Raw genomic sequence first — 22728 nt, 5'->3', positions numbered from 1 at the left:
CTTTCTTGAATGCCAATCAGAGAATGGAATACAAGCTCCTCAAGCTGCTTAAGTACAAAAAGTGCTACTTCAGTAGAGTAGCTGATTGGGACTAAAACAGCACTGGGCATTCTCTTCTTTGTACATCCACTTGCTGAGAATAGAAAAGGCAGAATGATAATGAACTTCAGAAATACTGTGAAGAGAAAAAGCTCTCTGAACTCTAGTCACAGATCATAAAGAACATCCAAATCATGTGTATGTGGACTTGACTTTGTATAAAGAAGGCTAAATTCAAAGTAGGAAATACCCTTAGGAACAGAAGACACGCAATATTGTCAATTGAATTACTGCTATATGAATATTAAGAGATATTAAACACATGCCAATAAGCAAACAATGCTGAAATGCAGTGCTACAGTTTAATGACTAAAGTAAGACAACAGATGTCTCCCAGTCACCAAGGTATCCAGACCTCAGAGTGAACAACCAACCAGGGACAGTTGTCTAGCCACAGCACTGTCAAAAGCACCAATGACAAAATAAAATCTGAACGCTGGGAAGAGCTGATAAAAGGTCATGAACACTTTTTCATTAACAAATATCTACCCACACCACATATAACAAAAGGAAGTCACATTTCAAAGTCTTTCAGGTGGACAACTGATTTGGGTCCACTTAGTAGCTGCCATACAACAAGAGTATCAGAAGCCAGACCTGAACAATACTTGTTTACCCAAGAGAAAAATGTATTATACAGTCCCACACAACTGCAAAATAATTATAAGACCTTTTTTTCCATAGAAGCTTCACTGATATCTTTTCCTTCCTGTTACTCACATCAGACTTCACTTAACCCATACCAAGTGATAACACACTGCTGAATGGATGATGCTTAATCTATATGTTTAAAACAAATTTCAGGAATTTTCTCATTAAAAAAAAAAAGTGTAGTGTGCTGAATAATTTACCACTTTTCAGAAAGAAAAAAACTATAAAAGAGCTTCAAGAAGTCAGCAAGATTTGTCTCACTAAATATGACAGGCTAAGAAAGCTGAGGCTGTTCAGCCTGGAGAAGAGAAGGCTGCGTGGAGACCTCCTAGCAGCCTTCCAGTTATCTGAAGGGGGCCTATAGGGATCCTGGAGAGGGGCTCTTCATCAGGGACTGCAGCTATAGGACAAGGGGTAATGGGTTTAAACTGAAACAAGGGAGATTTAGATTGGATATAAGGAGGAAGTTCTTTACTGTAAGGGTGGTGAGGCACTGGAATGGGTTGCCCAGGGAAGTTGTGAATGCTCCACCCCTGGCGGTGTTCAAGTCCGGGTTGGACAGAGCCTTGGGTGGCATGGTTTAGTGTGAGGTGTCCCTGCCCATGGCAGGAGGGTTGGAACTTGATGATCTTAAGGTCATTTCCAACCCATATCATTCTATGATTCTAAGATTCTGTAATATGGAAGCCTTTAAAGTACACACCTTTCTCTGAGCAATTTACTACAGGCTTTCAGCAGAGTCAACTGACAACTAATCAAAACAGTCAACGTAGTTGCAACAGTGCAATTCACTGTTGGCCTACATTAGGCCTAGACAGTGAAAAGTTAGTGAACTTGTGTTTTAGTGTAAGTAAACAAAATAGGGCCAACCTCTTGTGCCAGTCAATAGGATAGTGTTTGTGTGCTCAACAGACAAACTATGCAACCAACCTGCTCACCATCAAAAAACTAAACACATGTCCAGAACCAGTACAGAGTGTGTCACATCCTATGCTGCTGAGGCTCCCCCGGGAGCTGGGCAGGAGCTGCTTCTCTAATTAGGTTACTGGAGTCCCACCTGCTTTCTACCTCTGTGCTCCTCTGTGGGTGTGGAGATGGGACATCAATGAGTTGATGGCTCTCCTGGGATGGGTCTGGAAGTAGCTAGGTATTATCTGGGGTGCCCCACCTGCCATTGTGCCTGTCTTCTCCTTTGTTTGCAGAAAAGCTTTTTAGTCATGCAATCTAACACACCTCTTCTATTGTATCACTTAACTACACTTGTCCTCAAGGCTATTTCCTGGACAGGCTTTTAAAAGTTTAATATCCAGAATGGGATTAAGAGGAGAATTGCAAAACACTCTTGTCTAATAATGCCACTATTTCCAGAAGTTAACCATTTTGTGTGATTGTATGAGAAATCTGATCAGCTGATTCTTCACTGTTTGTTTGTGTGGGGATTTTTGCAGGAGCTAGATTACAATTAGCAGTTTCCTACTGTTCCACACTAGTCATAATAAATTAAACAGTAATTTACCACTCATAAAACTGATGCAATCAATCTTAGGGATTTAGGGGGCTGATTTAGGGGTTTTGGGTTGGATTTTTTTTTTCAGGGAGGAGTGTTACCTTTTCTTAGTGTTGAGTTTTATACAATATTTATTGCAGACAACTTGTCATTAGCTACTGAAATTGAAGGACATTTATTTAAAAGTTAAAGTTCATCTGCAAACCTTGATGATACCATGAAAATAACAGAATTTTAAAGTACCTTTTTTGGGTAGCTTTTCAGGTTATTGAAGGAAGTGATACAGTGAAGTAGCATTACTTCTAAGATACATTAACATGTGCATAGATGTGGTTTTAAGTTTAGATAGTCTGATTCTAAGAGTTTTGCTGAATTATGCTGCAGATACTGAAACCTGACTCACCTGCAGAGTGAAATACCCTTAAAATGAAGCAGTTCCCAGGGTGCACAGTCCCACCAATACAGAGAAAGGAACACATAGTGATATTAATAGAACTGCTTATGTATAGGACAAATAAGCCCCAAAAGGTACTGGTGTAGTCCTTGGGAAAGGAGTGTGAGGAAGGCAGGAAAGGTTGTGGAGGGGGCAGGGAGGATTGCTAAGGAATTGTTATGAAGACCAAGTCAGTAAATACAGTGATCAGGTGACCGAACTATATTCAGAACTCCCACAAATTCAGCAAAAATGCTTTCATTACTGATCTCAACTATGAATATAAAGAGAATATGAATCATATTGTTAAAGTATGCTGCGGCAGTAATGATGACAGCAGGGTACTGGTTTTGCATGGCAAGGTTTTGGAAGCAAAAGGGCTGGAAGGGTGGCTTCTGTGAGAAGCTGCTAGAAGCTTTGCCCCTGTTCCACTGAACCAATGCAGCTGGTTTCAAGATGGACCTGCCCCAAGCCAAGGCTGAGCTCATCAGCATGATGGTACACATCGGGATAACAAAGTTAAGAAGGAGAAGAAGTTACTGGGCAGGAGCAAGTGTAGCTGCAGAGCAGACTGATAAGATATGAGAAAAACATCCCTGCCGACACATCAGTGCAGGAGGGGAGGAGGTGCTGCAGGCACTGGAGCAGAGATTCCCCTGCAGCCCTTGGTACATCCCATGATGAGGCTGCTGTGCCCCTGCAGCCCATGGTGGAGCAGATCACCACCTGCATCCCAGGGAGGATCCTACACTGGACCAGGGTGATGCCTAAAGGAGGCTGTGACCCCATGGGAAGCCCACGCTGGAGCAGGCTCCTGGCAGGACCTGTGGCCCCATGGAGAGAGGAGCCCAGGCTGGAGCAGGTTTGCTGCAGTATTTGAGACCCCACAGGGACCCACACTGGAGCAGCCTGTTCCTGAAGGACTGCACCCATGGAAGGGACCCACACTGGAGCAGTTCAGGCTGAAAAACTGCAGCCTGACTCATGTTGGAGAAGTCCACGGAGGACTGTCTCCTATTGGAGTGACCCCATACTGCAGCAGGGAAGAGTGTGAGGAGTCCTCCCTCCCAAGGAGGAAGGAGCGGCAGAGATGTGTGATGAATTGACCACAGCCCCAGTTCCCTGTCCCACTGTGCTGCTGGTGGAGAGGACATAGAAAAATCAGAAGTTAAGCCCAGGAAGAAGGGAGGAGCAGGGGTAAGTTGTTTTTAAGATCTGATTTTATTTCTCATTACTCTGATTTGATTGGTAATAAACTATTTCTTCCCCTGAGTCGAGTCTGTTTTGCCCATGACAGCAATTGCTGAGTGATCTCTCCCTGTCCTTATCTCAACCCCTGACACTTTTGTTACAGTTTCTCTCCCTTGTCCAGTTGAGGAGGGGAAGTGATAGAGCAGCTCTGGTGGGACCCCGGTGTCTAGTCAGGGTCAACCCACAAGCACTCATGGAATTCAGCAAGAGAGCTAATAGCTTAGAATTGTTACAAATCAGTTTGGATCACCTGCTGTTGGCTGTAAATTAGGGGAACTAAATCAAAGACTTATTTTGATAAAACACCATGTGAAAATGTTTTGCAAAGACTTTTTTTGTCATGTTACTCTTATTTTTCAGCATGAACTGTATGATAAACGAGCCCTGCTGAAGAGCTGAAATGTGCCTTTGTACAAAACCCAAATGACTGGAAGTAAGACATTTACAGACAGAATTTAGTCAAGGCTAATGGTCTGGAAGGGCATAATTACAGGAATGCCTCTCCACAAAGCAGTGCTAGCCAACCCCTGATAGTTATGATTCAAAAGGATTTGTTTCAGGTTTGCGCAAGTCTCAAATTCAAGCAGATTAAATCACATTAAAATATTTTCTAAACATAAAATATAATTAAAGTTTGCCATAGTCTAAGGGAAATATTTCTTTTACTTTAAAATAAAGTTTTTATTTCATAAGGATCCTTAGATTCTAGGAAAACTATGTAAAATCTCTTTTAGTTTATCAATTTAAACGGTGTGTTCTGAACTGCTAATTTTTCCAGAATGTGTTCTAGAGACAACCTAAAATTACTTTTGGCACGGAAACAGGAAATTTTAGATGTTTTTCCAACCTAACACTTGCACAGGATTTATAAAAATTAAAGTATTTAATTGGGTTATTTAGTTTTTAGCATTTTGTCAGAAAAATGACAAAAATTCCAAGTCAAAAGTTCTTACCATTACACGAAATGTCCAGCTGAGGCTTTAAACATTTGCTTTTAATGTAAAAGGTGAATCTGTAGCATACATTTAGGTAAAAACTATACAATATTTTCAATTCAAACATTGAGGATGAAGAAAATGAAGACTGTTGAAACTCAAACAATTCTTATTTTAAATACCCACACATCCCTATGAACAATAGCTTGTAAACATCAAAATCCTCTCAGTGGGAGAAAAATCTATTGATTCTAAGAAAGTTTTTGATAAATTTAGTAGGGTAAATAGAAAATATTTGATACTCTACATTGCTTCATTGGTTGGGAATTGGATTAGGGGGAACAATAGAAATACAAGTAGGAACATTTGGACTTGAAACACAGATTTTTTTTCCTTGATGCTTGAACAAAAGGCAGTAAAGATTTATGTGCCAATTTGTGAACTAAATAGAAAAAACATTTTTAAGGTTAGTTTGCTCAAACTATTCTTAATGCAAGTTGTAATGAAGCTGACAAAAATTTTGAGTGAGTCGATTCTTTTGCTAATTGTCCAAATTGAAACATAAATTATCTTAGCCTATAAAGGACTTCTATTGCACCTACAGTTTATTCTCTTTTAGAAGCCTTGTCTGTTGATTCCAAGTATCCAGATACCTCACAGCACAAAAGCCCTGCAACTCACCCCATGAAACAGTACATATTCATCCAATATTCAAGAATGACATACTTACACAATTGATTTTTCCAATCTGCTCCCCTGTGATCCAACTATTTCTCCTAGTGTACAAAACATCTGCCCCAAAAAATCCTGAAAAGCAGTAAGTTAAAACTCAGAATTCATATTCCACATGGAAACAAATTTATCTGGGCTGTTCATTACTGTAGAACACACTGCTGAACATCACATCTAAATAATAAATATGCAATAATGAATCATAAAAAAAGACTATTATATATTTCATACTGGTTTATATTTGCAGAAGTAACTCTAATACAGTCCACTTACTGTTTTTTTTTCCTGCCTGTTTCATTGACAAAAATTAAATTGAGATGGAAACAAATTAAAAGGATTAGAAACATGACTATTTCTTTACCTTCTTTAACTGGAGCTTTTTAATAAATTTCTCTTTTATGAAGATATTGTACACTGATTCTATGAATTTCTTGGAAGTTAATTATGTTGGCAAATTCAAGCCTGTGCAGGATCTGTATGAGCATCCTGGATTGCAATTATACACAAACACTGCCTTAATGACACACTTTATTTTCCTGTTTTATACTTTACCACTAAAAATTTTCATAATATGTTTCCCTGTGATATAAGTAGTATAAAAATATGAATGGATTTTCAAACTGTTGTATACAATGATTTTATGCTGCAGACCCACTCCTTATGTTCCAAGTGAAAATAGCTTGCTAGCTCTGTTCTTCCCAGCATCACAGGCAGTAGTGGTAACAGTAGCTTGTAAGATTAGTTCATAAACAGTAATGACCGAGACACTATGATTCCTATGCAGCAAACTGTACCTTCAAGATACTGTGTACAGTAGGGACTATCTACACAAGTAGTTCTTACTCTTCTCTCAGCCTAGGTCACTCATTGCTGTCTCTGAGCTGTGTTAGTTATGGGTCCATAAAATGAACTGGTTTTGAGAACTAATCCCACCAAAGAAAATAATTGCAAAAAATAGTTTTTTTTTAACTATGTCCTTTAATTGATCTGACACCACAACACTGCTTCCCTAAAGATTAATTTTTTAGCCATTTTAAAAGACTTACCTGAAAAGACTCATCTCCTCATTCATTTTTAAAAACATTCAGCATGGCATATTCTAAAATAACACCATTTTCTACACTGAAACCACAATTTTCTTCCCCCCTTTTTTTTTTTCGGTGGTGTTTGAAGGATTAATTCCTATTAATTCCACAGTCTGTTATTAATGACAATCGTCCATTACTCCATTCTTTCCTTAAATCAGGAAGTTACCATGAACATAAAAGTCTGATTTCAGGTAGTCAGGTTTATAAACATTATTAAAGACAGCTAAAATCCGTCTAAATCAGATGAAAAACTACAGACAGCAGCACTGTCTGGTCTGGTTACTTTATACATCCATTATAAAACTTGGCAAAATGAGAAGCAAATGAAGCAAAACTGAGTCGCTGAAATTGAAATTCTTCAGGTTGATTTTTCATTCCCTCAAACTGTTCAACTAGGAAATGACACTGCCCAAAGGAATGGGTCAACAGATTTTTAGGAACAAGGAAGATTTTACTCCACACAAGGTGACTACAACACATGAGCAGTCAAGCTATGCAAATACTATTGACATGCTTCAGAAACAAAGCTGCCAGTGCACAGATATGAGCAAAGCTCTGCTCACTTCCTACCTATTCACTGCCTAAATTGTTAAGAGCTACTGGAAAGATACACAGGAACCTGGCAGCAAAAGGCACAATCCAGGCCAACCCTGACCACTTCAGAAATGATAGAAATTATCAGCTGTGGTTAAGAAACACATTTCTAGCTACCATCTTTCACAGCGTTCTCAGAGCCGCCATCTTCTTTGTGTGCATATATTCTATGTGGATAGTTTGGATGCCTTCAGCACAAGTCTACACCAACTCATACAGATCTCCTCTGGAAGACAATGGAGGAAAACAGGTATTTCTGATATTAATGTTAATGTGTGAAGAATAAAATTTCCCTCCACAACTGAAGATTCCAGGAAATAGGCTCCGTTTAAAAAACAGGACCTAATGCATACAAATATGCTTAGCCTATACTAATTGGATCATTGCAGGCACATATGTAATTCAGAAGCTACTTGAACAGGCTTCAGAAGAACTTGGCTTTCCATGGGCTCAGCAACATGTTCAAAGCTGAGTTCCAGTTCCGGTAATCAAACAGTGAAATCTAGGCTGTATATTTGTACACGTCTTTGTTTGCACTTCCTTAGTGACTTATATTGTGTCTTATCTTTTTCTTACAGCTTAATTACAAGGTTTTTTGTACAAAAAAGTATGCTTCAGGGGAAAAAAAAAATAATTCAGATAAACTAGGTACCATAGAAGTGCAAACAATCTTGAGCAGAAGCCCAGGATAAGCCTTTATCCTTACTGAAGACAGTATACAGAAGACTTCCCTTTTCTGCATCTTCACGGCTAGCACTGCAATTATACAGACCATCTTTCCGAGATGAGAGAGATGAAAAACAGTTTGCCAGGATCTTTAAATCATTACACAGGGGATCCAACTGGAGATCAATGGCTGGAAGTCTTTTATTTTCACTGTGAAACACGCACAACATTGCTTCTATTATACTCTTTTGCTCCAGGTTCCAAAAGGTTCACTTATCAAAGCTATCCTGTACTTATTTAAAAAATAAAGTCACTCAGAAGTCTCTCAATTCTATTATCACATCTCTAAATTTTAAAGTTACTATTTAATCCTTTCCACTTCAGGATGATATGAGTATAAAAAGTTTCTATCAATATTAATAAGGACAAAATCAAAACATGTTTACACTTTTTAGGTCCCAGAGAAGTAATAACAAAACGCAGCATATCACATATCTGAAAAGGTATGCATGGGTGCTTAAATATGCCCTCTCCAGGACAAATGTCCCGCTAGCATTATAACACAGAACAGTAACTGTATTTGTCTCCATTCATCTGCTATTACAGTCAAAAGGAAATAAACATATTTAGGAAAGTGTAAGCATTTCAGCAGGAGAAAGGATAACAGCGGGGAAAAACTTACATGTTTTGATAGGTTCGGGCTCTTTGAGTCAACATCATAGCTTAAAAAGAAAAAGGTGATATCAGAGTTGCCAGAAGACAGATCCAAGATAAATGTAAGAAGACAGAACCCAAACAATTCTTTCACCTGTTTCAGTGTGTGGAATTTACACAGATACATGAATGGAAGTCTCACCAGTAAGAATGGCAAACTGAATCATCACAGATTATAAGATTAGGTTCACTAGCTATTTGAAATGAAACAGTTTTCAACAAAGCGCAGCCTTCTAAGAGAAATTATTTTGATATTCTTGTTTGAACAATGAAATCTGCCAAAGAACAGAACAAACATTAAAAAATAATCTTAGAAAACAAACTTGTGAATTATTTTCTTAGGTAGTTCTTCGGTCATTTCACTAATTAAACAGAAATAGCTGACAATAAACTGAGTTGCTTCTAACTATAGTTTGACTTGTTCTTTTCAGTTTATCAAGAGATATACTTTCTGTTGCAAAAAAGAATCATATGTGGAGTCTCTTTCTTTGAAAAATAAAATTAAAAACAGATACTCTGGTTTCAAGTTCAGAACAGATTTGTGTTCAGTGAAAGAGGCAGCCAAATCAACATTCCTACACAGCCCCAACTGTGTCTTTATTTCAGCAACGCCTTACCTACTTGGAAGAGAATCCTTTATTTCACAAAGTGACTATCTGTTAAAGTTATTTTCAATAGCAGGCAGGAGTTATACTCAGCAGATTTAATGGCATTGAGCCCAACTTTTGAAATAAAAAATAAAGTCTGCACCAGGCTTCCATGGTGACGATGGGAGAATTTGTACCTGGCCATTTAGAAGCACCCTGTAATCTATCTTGGCATTGATTGTTTCCTTTCACTCTCTGAAACCATTTAAGCCTAGATGGAAACAGCTAGCTGCTACTTGTGTTTTGAACACAATGGAACTTTTTTCCTCACTCATCCCTCCAACACTTCTGTTAACTGAGGAAGCATTCTGACCTGCTATTAAAAGACATTTACAGCTAAAGAAAAAACAGACATTTTTTGTTTGTTTCTATGATACAGGAAATGCTCCCATTCAAAACCATTTCAGTACACCAAAAGCACTTCAGTAAAAGCTTGATTATCACAAAGACTGAATTGATAAGAATGGGGTGAAATGTAATAGATGACATGCAAGGTGACCTGGTGACTAGAATCTCAATTCTGTTTTCCAAAGAATAAAGCGGAACTCAAAGCAATCCGCCCAGTGGAATTAAATTAGTACATCCGGAATAATGTCAAAAGCCACCTACTTCTAGAACAACAGCTGTCATTTTAAAATCTTACAGTTTAATATACTTAGATGCATACTGGCATTTATTTCAGTAAAGAAAATTTTGGCTGTGTACTACCTGCACAACATTCTATTTCTGGACAGTGCGTTGATATCTGTTTTTTCGGCTATGCTGCAAGAATAGTTTAACATTTTGACATCCTTAGATTTTTACTGTTTCTAAAAGTAACAACTGTGAGTAGGATTGTACTTTAACCAGTTAACACCAGTCAATTTCTTAAAAGTCATTGTTATGTTACACAATTATTTCTGATGAAGCAATGCTAAATCAATCATGTTTATTAATGTATACCATGTGAACACACACTATCTCTTTCCAAGTTAATTTTATGGTGCACAAAATTTACTATGTTTACAGAGGCTGCAACATCAGAGACAGAGATTTTTAACTTACAAATCAAATCGCAGATTCTCTCTTTCTTCAAAGAAGTAGTCCATTATAAATTTTCTTACAAAATCTGGATTTAAAGTATTATCGATTACTTCTGTTCTTCCAAACTGTAAAAGAAAAGTTTAAGTTTAAGCCACATACTATAATGAAGTATAATTAAGCAGACTGCCAATACCAATAACATGTGAGATGCGAGAAAGCCTGTAAAAATTCTTTGGAAAAGATGCCATGAAAGAAAATGACCCTGTTTACATGAACAGATCATCTATCTGTGGATGAAGACAGACTGGCAGAAGACTTTGTATTTCAATGTAGAGTGGTGCACACCTTCTATTGTATCACTTGAGATTTATAAACATCAGGTCCCAAAGCCAACCAGAATCCACAAAATTCAATACTGAAGAAATTCAGTAACACAAACATCCACCATGGCCTCAAAAAAAAAAACCAAAAAAAAACCCCCCAAAAAAACCCCGACAACAGCAAGCAAAAGTTTGCATATATTGCTTATTTCAGAGAGCTTTAAATATTAGGAAACATAGCCCTTCTGCTAGAAGCGTGTAAGTTTTGCATTATCCAGCTCCTACTTCACCTCAGTTCAGCTCTCTCTTCATCTCTTCTCTACAGTTTCTGCAAAACGCCTTTTCCTTCATGGTGTCTACAGGAAGAGCCTCAGCTTTTCTCAACATGAAAATGTTTTAAATAAACAAATAAGAACCCAACCCACCAGAACCAAAAAACTTCAGTTCCTATACATCACAGATAGAAATGACCGATCATAAAATATCAATGTGATTATTTTGTTCTTGCTTTAGTTGTTCTTTCAAGATAGAGAAGAGATTCAGAGCAGCCCTACGGGGAAGGACTTGGAGGTGCTGGTTGATGAGAAAATGAACATGGGCTGGCTTCAGTGTGCGCTCACAGTCAGAAAGTCAACCGTATCCTGGGGTGCATTAAAAGGAGGGTGACCAGCAGGTCGAAGAAGGTGATCCTGCTCCTTTACTCTGCTCTTGTGAGACCTCACTTGGAGTACTGTGTGCAGTTCTGGTGTCCTCAACATAAAAAGGGCATGGAACTGTTGGAACAAGTCCAGAGGAGGGCCACGAGGATGATCAGGGGACTGGAGCACCTCCTGTATGAAGACAGGCTCAGAAAGTTAGGGCTGGTCAGCCTGGAGAACAGAAGGCTGCGTGGAGACCTCCTAGCAGCCTTCCAGTATCTGAAGGGGGCCTGTAGGGATACTGGGGAGAGACTCTTCATTAGGGACTGTAGTGACAGGACAAGGGTTAATGGGTTAAAACTTTAACAGGGGAAGTTTAGATTGGATATAAGAAGAAGTTCTTTACTGTAAGGGTGATGATGCACTGGAATGGGTTGTCCAGGGAAGTTGTGAATGCTCCATCCCTGGCGGTGTTCAAGGCCAGGCTGGACAGAGCCTTGGGTGGCATGGTTTAGTGGGAGGCGTCCCTGCTCATAGCAAGGGGCTTGGAACTAGATGATCTTAAGGTCCTTTTCAACCCTTACTATTCTATGAGCCTATGGTACTCAGGAAACAGAACAACGAAGCGGTTACTGAAATGGGCATTTTATTTTGCCCTACACATTGTACATATCAAGACATGTTTGAATATAGCCTACTGAAAAACTTCTTGACAATCTGCTGAAAGATCATCATTAAGGAGTCCTCAAAACTGCAATTTGGGACTAGAGACTTCTGAATGACTCAAAGACTGCCAACCTCTTCATTGATAGGAATTAGCTAAATCAATAAACATGGATAAAGAAAGAATAAACGTCACTGCAACTGCTTTCCAGATGCATTTCCTAAAAAGGTTTTCACATCACAGAAGTGAATCTAACCACTATGACCTGTACAGAGCCCCTCAGCTTCCAAGAGGAGCAGCCCTGTCTCAGCCCCTGCATACTTAACATGTATGTGGTATGAAAGGACAGAGCATACTCCAGTCTCTTCCTCTCAAAATTAAGACATTTCATTGTTTGATTCTTATTAAAATAAAACAGCAAGGAACTCCAGCCACATTATTTGTGTGCTTTAAAGAAACTCCATTACAGTCAGCAACTCTTCTCTTTTGAATGACCATGCATGCAGGCGTTCAAGTGGCAGGGGACTGACTGCAAACACCTTCATTCACACAGGTCATCTGGAGAAGTGGGCCTATAGCTAAGAGGATGAGTGATTTGCAGAAAGCAACTATCCACCCAAAGATCTCTGGTACAATAAAACATTCAACAAAAGTTAATACATCTTCAAGACACAGCTCTATAAATGTCTTAGGAAAAGGAACAATCCTCAAGAGTGACATAGTGTTGATTTGTGTCTTTACAGAGTGTGCTTGAATCCTGTTAGGTACCTTCCACTTTTTTTATGCTGTGAAATGTTCAACTGGGACAGTTTCATTCAGAGATCTCCATATTCCAGCGCTTCCTATAAAAGACAGAGAAGCAAAACTATCTTCCCAATGAACGATATCATCTCCAAATAAAAAGGCAAAGAATATTCAACATATAGTGTCAGTTACCACATTCCTTTGCCAAGACTACACCATTTCTTAAAATCTAGGTGGAATGACTTCCTGGTGTCATGGGAACCTTGATATTCCCTGTAAGAAGGCTTCTGAGTATGTTGTAAGGCACAAATTGTTTAGAAACCAAGCTTACCCATTAGCAATCACTGTATTTCTTCAACTCTCCTAAACCAAAGCAGTAACTATGAAAGCGGTAAGCATTATACAGATACAGGCAGGAGAAATCTCCAGAAGCTCTCCAGAGTGATGAAGATACTACACATTCAAAATGAGATCCTGAAGTCTCTTAAGGGAGGAGTAGCACAGGATGCATGTGATCCTGGAAACAGATCAGAACAAACAGTGTGATCCTTACTGCTTGTTTTAGACGACAAAAGTCAGTCTCTTGAGAAATGATTCAAGGTATTCTCTGAAACGTGGGGATAAATTTGACCAGCAGACTGCTGTAAAAAACACTTTCTTGAACCAACATTGGTGACTAAAATGGCTGAATATTCATTAATGAGAAACAACAGCAGTAGTAGAAAGTTAGCATTTCTCAGACAGTAAGTATGGCTGGAATATTTGCCTGGGCTAAAGGGCCCTTCTTTCCCCTGTGAATAGTAAGGCTCAAATTTTATGCACAAAGTCTCCAATCAGTTTCCAGGTCAAATAAATGTCAGTATTTGTAAATAAAATCTTCCCCTGTCAGCTGCATGCTTTATAACATTCAACAATATTGAATCCAGGAAAAAATGAAAGCTGGAATGGCTGATAAAATGAAATATGCAGCAATATCTAAGTATTAAGTAGTGTGTTTAGGTATGCACTGAAAATGAGAAGCTGCTCTCTGACACAAGCCAGTAAATAGCATTTCATCACACCAGGGATGAGAAATGAAAACAGTGGGGTCATAAGGACCATCCATTTTGCAGTTCTGAACAGGAATATATCTCCTGTATTTTTTCCCCTCAAGGGTCCTGTTTCTTCAATTTGCACTTTTACAGCAAACTGTCAAAATTCTCTTAAAGCTGCATAAAGACAAAATTTATTCTTAGTACCGAAATCCAGTAAATCCTGACCTACTCTAGAAGCAAAAGACTTCAAGCCTTCAAAAAAGATGATCCAAGGATGACTGCATTGCAACTGGCAAAGCTACCAGAAGCACAGCAGGTAAGTGAAGAACACATACTAAGTTCTAGTCTTTCATGCTATGTCCAACAGAATCAGACACACATATACAGATTTTTAAATGAAAAAATCTCCCAGCATTGTGCAGATTCAAGTAGCAAATTGCCCTGGGAGATTCATCAAGCAGGAAAAAGAAAGGTTACTGAAGTTCTTAAAATCCTCAAATTAGGACAAGCTTGAAGGAGAACAAGAGAATCTTCAACCTTTTGGGACAGTTCTATATACATGGAAGACAGAGGAAAACAAAGAATACAGGGAGCTGTACCCTAAGAAAGTTTACTTTCTACTGCCAAAGCCATTATCTAAATTGAAAGGCACAAACCCCAAATAACTGAGTGAGCTCAGAGGATAACTTGTCAAAAAAGTCCATTTAGGGCCACTAACACCTCTCGACAAACCTCTTGCTTGACACATTCATAAACAGATCATTTTGTGACAGTATGATCCTTCCTGAAACAGTAAAGGCAGTTTGCACAACAGAAGGCTATACCTGACTTTGGAAAAGACGTTTAGAGGAAAATAAAGTTAATGGCTAAGGAAAACAGACAAGAATCAGAGAATACTTGAGGCTGCAAGAGGTCGCGGGAGATTCTCCAATTCCACCTTCCTGCTCAAAGCAGGATTAGCTAGAACAGGTTGTCCAGTCAGGTTTTGCGCATGTTCAAGGACAAAGACTCCACAATGTCTCTGGGCAACCTGTTCCAGTGCAAGATCACCTTCACAGTGAAAAGGGTTTTTCTAATGTTAAGTAGAATTTTCTGTATTTCAATTTGTGCCCATTGACTCCTATCCTTCTGCTGGGTATAGATGAGAATAGTCTGTCTCTGCCTTCTTTACTGCCTCATACCATGTATTTATAAACATGAATAACATACAAGCCTCCTCTTCTCCAGTCTGAACAATCCCAGCTCTCTCTGTCCCTCCTCATATTAGAGATGCTCCCACTTCTTTAACATCTTAGTGCCTGTATCTTTTTCACAGAGGGGAGCTCAGCACTGGACTCGGCACTCCAGCTATGGTCTCACTGCTGCTGAGGGCAAGGATAACCCCCCTTGACCTACTAGCTGTGCTGACCCTAATGCAGCACAGATGCTGGCTTGCACACTCAGAAACACTCTACATTTCTCTCACATAGAAGGTACTAATGGACTGGGAGCATGACAATTTCTGCAAGCGCATGAAAAGCAAGATGAAGGCACATAGCAAGGTAAAGCTAAGCTCTGTTTCCTTTTGTTACTACATACCATAAAATGACTGTGACTAGAGGGGGACACAGACACTCCCCTCAGACAAAAAACTCAGTTTATTTGTACAGCCTTGTAGGCTCTCTCACAAAGTTCAACAAAAACTCCTGTGCTGGTACTGGGGACTGAGAGGTGGGGTACGAGAGGTGCAGAAAAAAGGTCCTGGTGCATGTTTAACAACATGTTGAGTTGTATTAGGGTCAGCACAGCCTGCAGATTAAAGGCAATAATTATTCCCCCTCTATTAAACATCTGTGGAGCCCCACCTGGAAAACTGGGTACAGTTTGGGGTCTAAATGCAACTGAATCAACAGACTGGAAGCAGTTCTGTTAAACTTAAAAAAAAAAAAATATATATATATATATATATATACCAGTATCAGCAGGCTGGAGCACACAACATGAGGAAAAGCCAATGGAGCCCAGTTTATTCAGCTTGGAGAAGAGGTGGTTTAGGAAAGATCTGTTTCCATTATCATTCTCTACTACCTAAACAGCATGATAGAAAACATAGCCAGACTGTTCACAGAAAGCACAACAAAAGGACAAGATGCAATAGTCAAAAGTTGCAGCAAAAGCAATTATGAAGGTATATAAGGAAACACTCTTCCAGAATGAGGGATTAAGCACTGGAATGGGTCACTCAGAGAGCTGCGCAGTCTCTGCTCTGGGAAAGGCCCTGAACAACCTGGCCTAACTTTGAAGATGGCTTTGCATGGATCAGTTGATGAACTAGATACAGCAGATAAATGTTGTCCAGGAGGCTGGAAAGATTCCTTTTACCTAAATTATTCCATGACTACATTATCTTGGGGTTTTATAGTTCCGTTAGAAAACAGAACTATGTATGAATTAGAAGGATGTATGAATTGTATGAATTAGAAAAAGAAAGTTAATTCAGAAGGAAAAGTTATAAAACGGCAGCTAAATGTCAGTTTTCATTTTTTGAAACAGTAAAGTATCATAAATGTGTAAGTACTTTTCCTCCCATCAAATCCGCATTTTTTTCAGTAAACAATATTTCACTTTACACAACAACCATGCTACACTTGGGAAATCTTTCGGACTTGATTTAAAATGCATGACAGAATTGTATCAGTAAAAAAAGATAAATGTGCAACATGGTGATGATTTAATTCCACTGAGGCCAGAGAAGGCCTAACAGAATGCCTGTTACACCGCTCCCTTTATCACTCATCAGTTAGACTGAAATTGTTACAAAACTCAGGAGATTCAGTGGCACTGCTAGCTTTTCTTTATATTATTTTAAGTCACTTTTAATTGAGGCTTGGTTTTTGGTCTCTTTACTTTTTCCAATGGCTATACAAATCATTCCTTTGCATTAAATATAATTATTTAACTGAAAAATCACTATTAAAATTTCTTATAGATGACATAAAAATGCTGGCCTCTAAAAACCACCAGTCTACACTTTTCAGCGAAATGAAGCATCTCCTTTTTAAATCTGTTTTCCCAATTACCTACAGCCTTTTTAAGTAGAATAGGTTATTTCTATAATCCAATCACTTACAACTAATAACACAGCTGCTAATTAAATAGTTCTCCACATAGCCTAATTTTCCCACTAACAGTTGTGTGAAACTAAAATCTTAATATGGCCAACAAGCAAGTAACTTTAGAGACATCATTTAGGAGAATAACAGAATCAGTGCTTTTCTGGAGTCACTCCAGCAGCTCGGTATCTCTTGTAGCGAGGAGCCCAGAACTGAACACAGGATTCGAGATGCAGCCTCACCAGTGGCAAGTACAGTTATTAGTATTATTTCCCTAAAAAAAAAAAAAAAAAAAGCTACAAACCAAATAGATTTTTACAGAATCAAACAGGATGAATATTTAAAAGGCAACTACGAAGACATGGCAGAGCAGCATTAGTCATACTGAGTGATCGGACAGTAAAATGGCAGATGAAATTCCATATGGATGAATGAAACCCTTATATGCATACGAGGAAAAAATGTAGCAGCTAACTTAATACATCAGTTAGGATGGCTGAATAAGCAGTGCAAGCACATAAAGGGAAAAGTCTTCCTGTTGATAAACTCTACAAGGACTAGGTTTGGCTCATGATGGTATTTTCCGATTTTCTTACAAACTGGCCACTTTCACTATCTTGGGATTCCAGTGCAATTTCCCTAATTGCCTTCTCTCTCAATTTAATGACACAATAAAAAAAGATGCTTCTTTTTAGTCTCCAGCATATTTATTCCAGATTAAAAGTGAATAGAATCAATGAACAAGAAGGCCTGAAGAATGGGAAGCCATGAACGATTGTTTTAGAAGACGCAATGGAAATTTACTGAGGACATAAAATTACATTTGGCAGCTCATGAAGTCATGTCTGAATTCCAGACAGGTACACAAATGTAATCTGCATCCAAAGCATTGCTACAGTAGATGGACCAGAGGCTCAGAGCCTCGCTTCATAGGCGGTTTCTTAACAGTTAGTTACCCATTGCTGCATACTGCCAATAAAACTGCAGCTGGTTGAGTATTTTACAATGCCAACTACTTATTTAACATTCATGTTTGAAATGCTCGCTCTTGGTTTCAGAATGAACATCGGCTTCGAAATGAAGAAATTCAGACTCTTTCCATATATCATTTAAGGCTTCTGTAGATAACAGTGTTATACTGAGCCATATTTCAAATGTGTCCTCATAAAGTAAGGAGAAGTAAATATTTTAGAGCCAAAGCTCCAATTCTGATGATGCATTTGTTGCCAGTTATATTAAGTGACATACCCGATGATCACACTGTAAGTGAAGCCAGGGCAACTGTTTTGAAAAACAACACCCTATTAAACTGAGAACAAAACATTTTAATTCTTTGTTCAAGATTTGGTGCTCAAGAATAACACTGGGTAAAACCACTAGAATCTGTACCACAGTCAATGATCAGAAACCATCTACCCTTCATTAAATGAAAGATTTAACTATTGTATTGAATCCATCAGAATGGCTATCCATCTGAACAGCTTAGCTGAAGGCAAGAAAGAAAAGCACAATGCTACAATACAGTGTTAGGAAAATTATGGAGATTATGAAATGATTTACTGTGTTTATGATCCCCATATTTTTTCTGCATTGTTTTTCTGCATTTTCTGCAGAAAATTTCTGTATTTTCTGCAGTGTTCAAAAGAAAATAATTAGGCAAAAGAAGGAAGAGAAATACGCAAAAAAGGATGAGCAATGTAAAGTGTGTTGCCATGACGGAACATCATTAACATCTACACATACTATCAGGGGCTTGTTATTTGTCTCAGTTTTGTCTTCTACAAACTGATCCAGGTGAAATCCACCTATATAAGCTTGTAAAATATTAGGTAAGTGTTTAAATGCAACAAAATGGACACATATACAGATTTTTATTGAAAAAAACACAATATTAGTGCATTCCCCATTGCAAAAAAAGCATTAAAATAAAGATATTTTATATAAGATTACCCATCTAATGTATACATCAATTAATCTTCTACCTACCACCTTATTTTTTACCACTGGTAAAAATATAATACATCACAACACGTAAAATGCAATCCTGAGTCAGTCCCTCTGTCATGCCAACCTCTGAATTTTAGCTGTCGTAACAGCTAGTAGGAATCGGATTCTACTCAACAAACTTTACATCTGACATAGCTCAAAGTGTAGGCTTTTGATCATTACTTGGAGGCATTTCTAAAGAATGATTCATTTGATATAAGGCAGTCATCTAAATTAGGTCAGATTAACTGCCCTCAGGATGTTATCTTTTTCCCTAAACTATAAATAGTTTGAACAGTCAACTGAGCAGAAAATACCTGTACCTAGACCTCCTTCTCATAGACAATATAGAGATAATTATGTCTTAAGAGAGAAAACAAAAACAAACAGGAAAAATCTCACCAAGCCTTTCTAGCAACTGCCATGTCAAAAGTCTGGTTTAACCTATGTGGTTCCTAAACTGTCATATAATAATGCTATAATCACATACCCAAGCGCATCGTGCAGCCAAGATACTCTAAACAGTGTCAAGATGCAATCCAAGCAATAATGCTGCACACTGCTCTATTCAGGTGTTTTTGTTCTGGTCAAGGAAATAAAATGGCAGAAGACAATACAAAGCTATAAAGAGGTGACACACTGCAACTGTTACAAAGTTGGACTTGTTAAAATTATGAGCAGATGGAACCTTTCCATTGACAATCTCCTAAATCACCTCAAAGTGAGCACACGGAACAGTTTCTAAGGTGATAATGTTACAATTTTTCCATCAGGACAATTAAAAATGGTTAATACTTCTAACAGTTACAACAGAGAAGCATGAAAATTCCATAGAATTACAGATTAACCTTAGACAACAATAAAAGCCAGAATTTCTGACGGAATCCTCTTAACCCTAGGCCAAAAGAGGACATGAATGCTTTAGTAACGATCAAGGCTTGACTGCCAAAGCACACCAATGGCCTTCATACGCCTTAAGACTTCTAGTTTTTAGAATTGGCTATCCAGAACATTTAGAACTCTGTATGTCCACAACTTCTGCCAATTTAATTGATTAATGAATTCCAATTTAGGGTCCTCAAAATGACATTTCTTAACATAAATCAGAAGAATGTGATCCAGTAGGTATACTAAGAGGATGTCTAGTGCACAGTTAGAACAGAGAGCAGCAATTTTACTAAACCCAGCAAATTTAATAGGTACAATGTTTCATGTACTGCTCAGTTACACGAGTTTTTCTCCAAGCAGGAGACCAATTCAATTCTCTCATCTCATAAAGACTGAAATCAACATCCACCATTTTTCAGCAGAGCAGAAAATAAGTTTCTCCAGGCAACTACCTAGTATGAGGGAACAAGTCTAATTTCTATGCCCCTGCCCCTCCACTGGAATGTTTAAATAGTAGTAATAACATATCAATTCTAAAAACACAAACATCAGTCCTCCTCTGTTTTACAGGGAAAAAAAATAGTAAGATAGTTCATTCCTCTCCTGGCTCTATTCTTAGAACAAATGACCACACAGTGGACCACTTATAGTGAAGAACAGTTCCATCAATTCTCTCTGTAAGGCAGCTAAATAGCACATTTTATCAGTAGAGAGATGAGCACCCTTCCCCCAACACTGTCAACTCTTTCAAAGAATAATATTAATGGAGAAAAATTAGATGACTAAGTACAGGGAGACAGTTCCAGGCTACAAATATTGAACTTGTGTAGATAATTAATTTAGATGTACTTGATTTTGTTTCTTAAAACATCTGTCCAGTATTTATAGGTTAAGACGACGTAGTCCAATAATCCCCTCCCTCCCTTGTTGCCTGATGTATACATTACTCAGCAGCACTTAACTTCTGCCTAACACCACACGGGAAAAGTAGATCTCTACCGCAACTAGAAGCTAGTTTTGCTGACACCAACCATCACCACAGCTGAATTCTTCCATAGGATTTGTACTGATTGAATGTTTTCCTCTCTTGATATCCACAGACTTTGTCCAGACTAATAGCTAAGTTTGATTTCACTTATCTCAAGGAGACTGTAAAACAGGAAACTCACATATTTTCCCTAATTTTGCTTTCCCTTTTGATGGAAATACGAGTACAGATATGGAAATTAAGATTAATGTGATTAGGTTTTAAAGACTCTTTAATAAAGAGGCTATGACGTGCCCTCTGTTGCTAGGGCAAACAACCAGCCTGAAGGATACTCAAAAGGTTTATACATCTTACCTCTCTCCATTCTTTGTTTCCAATGGCTTGTGTGTACAAAACACATACTGTGAAAAGAAAAATAATAAAAAAAAGTTGGGTCATTTTCAGCATTTGACATATTTTAAGTGAATCAATGTTGTAGTGTGTTGTGCTGTTGAAATTATTAACTGGAACAATAATTTGTTTTCCCTCAGTCTGTTGTTGCAGCACTGACCTAATAAATAGGGTGGTTCTGAAATGGGAAGCAAAACTTATGCTTGACCTTCAGCAAATCACCTGACAAACATTAGCAGTAAAACTGGATAAAAGCAGTTCTTCATTAAATGTGGATAGTCTGGCTAACCTAGTTAATCTAATACAAAATTACCCTAAATTATGTTTCTTTCAAGAGATGAGAGAATTAAAATAAAACCAAACAAGGACCCTACTGGGAAAAGAGAAAGGGGAAATAAAAGTGGAAAAAGGAAAAAAATAAGTTCTCATGTTTTCTTCCTTAATTCTGCTTCAAATTATTCATATATATATTTAAGTTTCTTGCATATGCATTGTTAAAAAACAAAATAAAAAAACACCACAACTAAAACCTAATAAAAAATATAATTAATTAAGTTTGTTGACCTAGGCTTTTTTGGAAAGACCAAGCAGCATACTCCCACAGGCATCACTCTCTTCACAGATCTGGTTTTCCATTACAGAACACATTAATCTGCAGCATCCATCACAGGAACTGGTGATGGAGGTATAGTGATTATAAGCAGGTCTTTTAAATACTATTATAAGCACAAGTAATTTGCACTAAAGTTGTACTATAAACTTTTTTTTCCCCTACAGTCTTGGACTAGTTGTAGCTGACTACCATAAAACAACTTTTACCTGAAACTCCACTACAGCCCTTTTCTAAGCAACAGAAATACAGGTATTTGAACACTTTTCTCCTGACAAAATCTTCTCCTGTGGCCATCATTATTTTTCAACAGAAGGTTAAAAACAATACTCTTTTGGGTTGCAGCCTTGAACACTAAAGATAGAAGCCTGGTTTTGTTTTCAAAAAAATCAGAATCATCAATAGACATGAAATGAAAGCAAAAGTAAAAATGAAAAGCAAAGCAAAAATGAAGTCAAGCTTCAAATTACATTTTCTTCTTACTTGAAGGGTATTTGGTCCCCATACAAACAGAAAAACCCACCCAAAACCAACAAAAAAATCCCATTAGGTAGTAGCAAAGTAGAAAAAAAACAAGTTCAATATTTTAGCTTACATATAAGTTAAAAGTTAACACAATTCAACTTTTTCTCAAATAAGATACTTTTGTACAAGAAAAAAGTTTACAAAAAAATTCAAAATCATTCTTTTGAAATAGACCTCTGTCTTTCTCCTTTCACTCTAAATGAAACCTTGGTCAATAATTCTCCAAGCTTTGGTTCCTGCTTAAAGTAGGATGATTCCAAACCAACAAGCCTATTTCTACAGTAGTCTGAAGAAGACAGCTGAACTATATTACATGGAGAATGAAAGTAAATGAAAAAATGTAAGAAAACAGTGAAATGGAACCTATGAAATCGGCTACAGAAGTGTCTGAAGGTTATTGAACTTCTGACTGACTTTTGTACCTAGTAAGATCTGTATCAAAGTAACCCTGGGAGAAGAAGGAAATGTCAAAGGAAATTCCCACAGATGAAAAACAAGCAAAAAAAAAA

The 22728-nt window shown here is 37.9% G+C and overlaps 1 protein-coding gene across 3 annotated transcripts in view; it reads right to left on the bottom strand.

The window, feature by feature from the left end:
• Positions 1-22728, bottom strand: part of CPNE8 (copine 8) — a 92047-nt gene that overhangs the window by 52295 nt on the left and 17024 nt on the right. For all 3 annotated transcript variants that reach the window (XM_057417823.1, XM_057417824.1, XM_057417825.1), the window contains exons 3-6: positions 21049-21095; positions 10362-10465; positions 8639-8678; positions 5607-5683 (exon numbers count right to left, since the gene is read on the bottom strand). In XM_057417823.1, coding sequence (XP_057273806.1) covers positions 5607-5683; positions 8639-8678; positions 10362-10465; positions 21049-21095 — 268 coding nt within the window. The remainder of the gene's footprint in view (positions 1-5606; positions 5684-8638; positions 8679-10361; positions 10466-21048; positions 21096-22728) is intronic.

This window comes from Pezoporus wallicus, unplaced genomic scaffold (genome assembly GCF_028554395.1).
Source record: "Pezoporus wallicus isolate ANWC-B61680 ecotype Strahan unplaced genomic scaffold, APGP_CSIRO_Pwel_v1 contig_5542, whole genome shotgun sequence".
Classification (NCBI taxonomy): Eukaryota; Metazoa; Chordata; class Aves; order Psittaciformes; family Psittacidae; genus Pezoporus; species Pezoporus wallicus.
Note: the sequence above shows the minus strand (reverse complement) of the source record. Positions and strands in the feature narration are given on the sequence as shown.